The 6,730-nt window shown below is 48.6% G+C and overlaps 4 protein-coding genes across 52 annotated transcripts in view; 3 read left to right on the top strand and 1 right to left on the bottom strand.

Moving 5' to 3' along the window:
- The window catches only part of LOC119849376 (zinc finger protein 420-like), a 3,142,523-nt gene that overhangs the window by 361,842 nt on the left and 2,773,951 nt on the right, over positions 1-6,730 (bottom strand). The window lies entirely within an intron of this gene.
- Positions 1-6,730, top strand: part of LOC119849403 (zinc finger protein 501-like) — a 1,099,011-nt gene that overhangs the window by 473,421 nt on the left and 618,860 nt on the right. The gene's annotated exons all lie outside the window — the stretch shown is intronic.
- The window catches only part of LOC119849388 (zinc finger protein OZF-like), an 875,044-nt gene that overhangs the window by 763,802 nt on the left and 104,512 nt on the right, over positions 1-6,730 (top strand). The gene's annotated exons all lie outside the window — the stretch shown is intronic.
- Positions 427-3,289, top strand: LOC122457738 (zinc finger protein 239-like). The gene has a single exon (XM_043503879.1). It carries the CDS (start codon positions 427-429, stop codon positions 1,543-1,545), a length of 1,119 nt encoding a protein of 372 aa, XP_043359814.1. The 3' UTR covers positions 1,546-3,289.

Genomic DNA, 6,730 nt, shown 5'->3' with positions numbered 1-6,730 from the left:
CTGGAAGAAAGGGAAGAGCCTTGGGTCCCAGACATCCAGGGTTCAGAGAAAAGGGAGATCCTGAGAGGTCCCTGCACAGGTGAGGAAACATTAAACCTACTCAGAATCTGTAAGTGCCTGAAGTTGACCTCTGGTATACCCTACAAAGACCTTGGGAGCTCTCTGAGTTCAGGATTGTCCCCAGCAGGTGTCGTATCCCCAGGGCAGATATAGCTCATGGCTTCCTAAAGATTCTAACTGACACCTGTCAGTAGCTTCTTCCCTTCCCACTGAGAATTTAGATGGGATGTGAAGGCAGAATTGATTCCCTTTGGGGGAATTCAGTTCCTGGTTTTTATTTGACCTCTCTCCAGCACTTATTTTGGTTTGGTCTTCCCCTTCCCATCCCTGTTTGAGGTTTCTCTCTCTGTCCCAGCAGGTGCTGGGATGGTGAGTGAGAATGAGGAGCAGAATTCTCAGCAGGAAGATGCGGAGCAAGTGGAATCACATGGAGCATTATCGCAAAGATCAAAAGGGAATGTGTCCAGGAGTCGTGAGCAGGGAACAGCCCGTGAGATTCAGCACAGATCAGAGAGAGAGCAAGGAAATCAGCCAGAGGAGAAAATGGGAAAATTAATTTACTGTGGGGGAACTCAGAAGGACTTGAAGGAAACCACAACCCAGCAGGAAAGCCTCAGGGGAAAGAGAAAAACTACATGCACTGAGTGCGGGAAAAACTTTACTCACTGCTCATCCCTTATTAGACATCAGAGAATACACACAGGGGAAAGACCCTATGAATGCTGTGAGTGCGGGAAAAGCTTCACTAACAACTCAAGCCTTATTACACACCAGAGAATCCATTCTGGGGAGAGGCCTTATGAATGCAGCGAGTGTGGAAAAAGCTTCACTGACAGCTCACATCTTACTAAGCATCACAAAGTCCACACTGGGCAGGGGCTCTATGAATGCGGTGAGTGTGGAAAAAGCTTCACGGATAGCTCAGCCCTTCTTAAACATCACAGAATCCACACGGGAGAGAGACCCTACGTATGCTGCGAGTGCGGGAAAACCTTCAGTCAGAGCTTTGAGCTTACTAGACATCAGAGAATCCACACGGGGGAGAGACCTTACGAATGCTTTGAGTGCAGGAAAAGCTTCATTCAGCACTCACACCTCATTAGGCATCAGAGAAACCACACAGGTGAGAAACCCTATAAATGCTGTGAGTGTGGGAAAAGCTTCACTCAGAGCTCAGACCTCATTATACATCAAAGAATGCACACGGGGGAGAGACCTTATGTATGCTCTGAGTGTGGGAAAACCTTCATTCAGCACTCACACCTCATTAGGCATCAGAGAAACCACACAGGTGAGAAACCCTATGAGTGCTGTGAGTGTGAGAAGACCTTTATTCAGTTGTCAGAACTTACTAGACATGAAAGAATCCACACAGGAGAGAAACCCTATGAATGCCGTGAGTGTGGGACAAGGTTCACTCAGAGCTCATCCCTTAAATATCATCAGAGAATCTGCAAGGGAGAGAAGCACCATAAAGACCTCTAGGGCTATCCAGCCATTTTTTTCTTTAATACTTTTGTTAATTCCCATGAAGTAACCTGTAAGGCTGTTTGAACCGGTTGCAGCACCGTTATGCCTCAGCTTGTCCAGATGAGTTGCACATTTTTGCCTTTTGCATTTCACCCTGTTTTGAGGTGGACCCGGTTGTCCTTGTTATCAACTCCATTGTCCCATGAGTAATGGGAGTGTGTCCCTTCTTCCAGGAAACAAGGAGCATCACATTTATACTATTCCTCCTATTGCAGAGTAATCATTAGGGTCATGAATGATAGATTGTTTCATTCTCAGTTGCTCTCATATTGCTCTGGGTTGTGCTGAAGAGCAGTTATTTTTGGACCTTTTTTCCTCATTATACTTAAATGTATTTTAAATGAAGAAGAGCAGTGGCAAGGGAAAAAAATGTCATTTCAGCCTTGGTGACACTGGAAGGCGATGGGGTGACTCAGAGAGATTCCCTCCTTCCCCATCGCTCCAGAACTGTTACCTCCTGTTTGAGCCATGCAGAATTTATCTTCTTCCCATTCTATCCCTCCACCTCTCAAAGTGTCATGTGGTGCAGTGTTCTCAGCTGTCTGTGGTTGGAGATGATGCTTTCACTTCTTTAATCCTAAATCAGAGTCGCTATGACTGGAGACGAAAGGGGAATTCAAATGGATCCCAAACAGTGTGGGATCATTTGGAGTTTAAATCCCAGTTTCCAACTATTGGCCAAGCCACTTGGGGGAAGATTGGCTGTTTTTTCCCCTCGTTATGAGGATGCTAAAACTTTTGTAAATAACATAACTCAACAGTGCTGAATGAAACAGGTTTGAATGGATCAGAGGAGAATGTGATGGGAGAATCTCTTGTCCCAGTTCTGAGTCATCAGATGTAACCTGCTCTGGAATTTCACTTGAGACCTTCATTTTCATGTGTTCTATATATATCTGTGATGTGGGTGTCTATCTTTCCTGAAGGCTGTTAGGTCACCTAATTGGATATTAGTTTAGTTTAACAGGATGTAGCTCAGATTTATTGGCGGCTTTGAGATAAATGACCATTTGTTAAAATCATTACTTCTCACTTTTGCTTTTTCCCCACCTCTACCTGATGACATGGAGAAAATTCAAGTGCAGTTCAGACAACAGGAGAGAACTCTCCCATTTACTGCACATGCTAACAAAGAAACAGCTGTGATTTGAAATCTCCACTTGGAAATGGTGAACAACAGCAGACCCCAAACTGTGCAACTAAGTGGAGCAAGTGCAGATGATCACAGTGGAGTTTAGTTGTTTAAGCCAGCGGTTCTCAAACTTCATTGCAATGTGACCCCCCTTCTGACAACAAAAATTAATACACAACATGACCCTCCCCCCTGGTGGAAGCTGAAGCCCGAGAACTTCAGCCCCAGGCAGCTGAGGGAATTAAAGCCACAGAATAGCTGCAGAAAAACATCTATTTTTGAATAGAAACTTCATTTCTGCTAACTTACAGAGATTTTGGTCCAGGCCTGGATCTAGTTCCTAGGCTAGACCCGGACCACCAAGTTAAAGAAACCCTGGATGTGTTTGGGGAAGCCATTCCGCACTAGCACTGCTGAGATTTTGAGTGGTTTGGTAAAGGGTTCTACTTCAGAGAAGTGTACCCTAGCCATGACCAAGGATTCGGAAAGAAGGGGGGGTAGAAAGAGTACACACCCAGTTCTTGGTTTTCACCCAGTAAAGGAAGCTAAGGTGACCAATGGCCCAAGGAACATTGTTCGTACAACGCCACTTCCTAGTTCAGTGTCACGGATTACAGTCCCAAAGGATGCCATGGTTAGTTTGAGAACACTGATCTTTCACCATTTGGAGCCAAAGTTTCATGAGGCAAATCAAGAGAGAGAGACAGAGTCCTTCCAAGGACATTCCTTCCCTGTGAATCCCAAACTGGCTGCCACTTCCATGCTGTGGAAATGATGGTAATGAACGACATGTTCATTTGGCTCTGCAGGACACACAAATGTTTGAGTTCTGATTCTATGGTTTTGTGTCTTAGGGCTTGTCTGCCCTTAAAATGCTGCATCGGCACAGCTGCACCAGTATAACTGCGCGACTGTAGCGCTTTAATGAAGAAGCTCTAAGGTGAAAGGAGAGAGCTCTCCCGTCAGTTTAGTTAATCCACCTCCCCAAGAGGTGGTAGTTTTATCAGCAGGAGAAGCTCTCCTGCCGATATGGCACTGTCTACATGTGTGTGTGTGGGGGGGGGGGATGACAGTAGCACCCTGGAATTCCCATATTCACCACTGTCATATGCTTGATATGTTTGTACAATGCATGCCTTGTGAAGTATGGTTTTAAAAGTCTTGGTCTGTTGAACCTTAATAGCTTGTTGAACTGTAGGTACTATCCTTGTATGTGAAGTTGTGGAGTACTGCTGTATGTGTTACTGAAATACGTTGTGAGATTGGGAAACCCTCAGAGCCAGCCTTTCTGTTGCAACAAAGGAGAAGCTATCGCTGGCCAGACGTGCCGATGGCCCATCAAGAAGAATCCACTCGCCCAGAGGCTCCTTAGAGAGGGCACATACGTAATGGGGACAGCCTAACTGATGTCACCGCAAGGAACTTTCTAGCAGCTGGAAGAAAATCTAAAAGAGGGACAGTGACATCATCACTTGTCCTCCAAACATTGATAGTGGGGGTGGGGGGAAGAAGGGAGAGAGGCCAACGACTTTGAACTAGGGAGATTGGCCCCAGGCTGGAAGGGAGTTCAGTCTGAGTATTGAGAACTGTGAGCTGCCTGTAACGTCTAGTAGGGTGAGAGACTGTTTGATTCAAATCTTGCTTAGCGCTTGTTTACACTACGCAGCTTTTAGCGACAAAGCTGTGTCGACACAGCCTTGTCGCTAAAAGTCAGCGTGTGTAAACGCTTTGTCAGTACTTTTGCCGACAAAATACTTCCAGCCCTGCGAGCGGCATTAGCTCCTGCCGACAAAGCCATGTTCACACTGCCACATGCGTCAGCAAATTTTTTGTCTTTCATGGCGGGGCTTTTTTAAGTACCCATACACCCTCACCAGGTCCCAGCCCTCCAGACACCCCCAAGTCACACCCAGCCACCCCATACACCCCCACCAGGTCCCAGCCGCTCCAGACACACCCACCCACATCCCATACACTCCCAAGTCACGCCCACAGAACCTAACCCTCTATATAGCCCCATTACCACCCCCACACTCCAAGTCACACTCAACTTCTATGTAGCCCCCATCCCCACAAGAACCCCAGTTTCATTCAGAGCCTCCCACCCCAAGCACCCCTCAGAAGAACTCCAGCACCCCTCACACCCCACATACCTCTGCCACCCCATCCACTCCCTGTCCCCTCCCCTCTGTCCCCTAAAAGAACCTCAGCACATCCTAGACCCACATCCACAGACCATCAGAACACTACCCCATAGGTTCCCAGTCTGCAGCCCCAACTCCTCCCCCACCTACATTGACGACAACAAGAACACTGGGAAGACAAAGACTTTGAACTGGTGAGATTGGTTCGGGGCTGAGAAGGAAATTCAGCCCATGTATTAAGAACTATGAGCTGCTGGTAACATCTATTAGGGTGAGAAAGGCTGTTTGATTCAACTCTAAAAGTTTAGGATTTAAAATGAGTGTTTAGTTACCTTAAGGAAATAAAAAGTATCTCTGACCTTTATGCCTACCACTTATAATCACTGGAAATCTATCTTTCTGTACTTAATAAACTTATTTTAATGTTTTACACTGACAAGTGAGTACGTCTAAAGTGCTTGGGGGAATCTGCTCAGATTACAAAGGCTGGTGCATATCCACTTTCCTTTGACGAAGTGGCAAACTAATTAATGAGCTTGCACTGTTCCAGAGAAGGTCTTGAGCAGTGTAAGACGGTACATTTCTGGGGCACAAGGCTGGAGGGATTTCCTGGCGTCTCCCTGTGATGGGGCAGCTGCCCCACACTGGCTGGCAAAGGGGGCACTAGCAGCCCCCAGGCAATCAGGAAGGCTTTGAAGCGGCCAGGCTGGGCCCTATAAGAAGGGCTGCATGGCAGCGAGGAGCTCAGTCTCTCCCTGGAGCTTGAGGGCGAAGGCCTGGCTGCCCACTGAGAGAAGTGCCTGGGACAGAGCAGTGCTGGGCAGGGTTAGGGAAGCACGTGGAGCTCCAGACTGAGGCCTTGACACAGGGGCTGAGTAGGTGCTGGGGTTACGGGGAAGTGGCCCAGGGAAAGCAGGTAGCGGTAGAGGGGAAGGAGAGGCAGTGAGCAGCTGCCAGTTATAGGGTCCCTGGGTGGGGGCCCAGAGTAGTGGGTGGGCCTGGCCCCCCCCCTTTGCCCCACTGGGTACCGAGGGAAGTGGCCAGCCTAAAGACTGGCTGGGGCTGCAGTTCACCACTGCCACGAAAGTCCAGGCGAAGGACTGCTGGTTCCCCCGGAAGCGGGGAGATAGTGGAGTTGAGGCACAGCTGGAGGGCTGGGCCTTGAAGAGGATGCCGCATACTGGGAGCGTCACGGGTCCCCACAGACAGTGGAGATGGAGCGACAGAGAGTGAGATACCACAAGAGGAGGGCGCCCTGCTGACGGAGCTAATTCCCTGAACAACCAGCAGGAGGCACCAGACCATTGCCGGGGGATCATGGAATGGGCCCCCTCGTACCTCGAGAGAACCTGCTTCAATACAGAAAAACACATTGACAACCCCACTAATGGTCACCCACCACTCCACGCTACAACCCATGTGGGGGATCAGCAAACAATTACAATCCAGACCCCATGGGGACCACATCCTGAAAGAAAACTTTCCCCAACCCTCTCTTTTGGCCCTCAACCCCATCAGCACAACCAGGTTCCCTACAGACCAGGACACACCAACTCAAAGCTGCACCAAACCCCGCCAGCACAACGGATGCCAAACCTGCCGCCATATCTCCCCTGCTGTGACGATCAACACCCCACAAAACGCACCTGCCAAGGTCCACGCAGGGGGGCGGGAACGCTTTTTGTACGAGGGCTGCTGAAAGCCAGCTAAGGAGACAGTAAAGCACGCGTGTTCAAAAGCAACGTGAAAAGCACCATTCCCGCAGACACCACAGGGCTGCAAAAGACGAGCCTGGGAGCTCAAATTCATAACGTCGCTAGACTCGGCAAATCGGGCTCTCAAAAACCAGACCAAGAAAAAAAGA

This window comes from Dermochelys coriacea, chromosome 28 (assembly GCF_009764565.3).
Source record: "Dermochelys coriacea isolate rDerCor1 chromosome 28, rDerCor1.pri.v4, whole genome shotgun sequence".
Lineage (NCBI taxonomy): Eukaryota > Metazoa > Chordata > Testudines > Dermochelyidae > Dermochelys > Dermochelys coriacea.
This window is presented reverse-complemented; position numbering and strand designations above follow the sequence as displayed.

Bases quoted from the DNA above. Each gene is read 5' to 3' on its own strand.
- LOC122457738 (XM_043503879.1), top strand. From the start codon at position 427: ATGGTGAGTGAGAATGAGGAGCAGAATTCTCAGCAGGAAGATGCGGAG.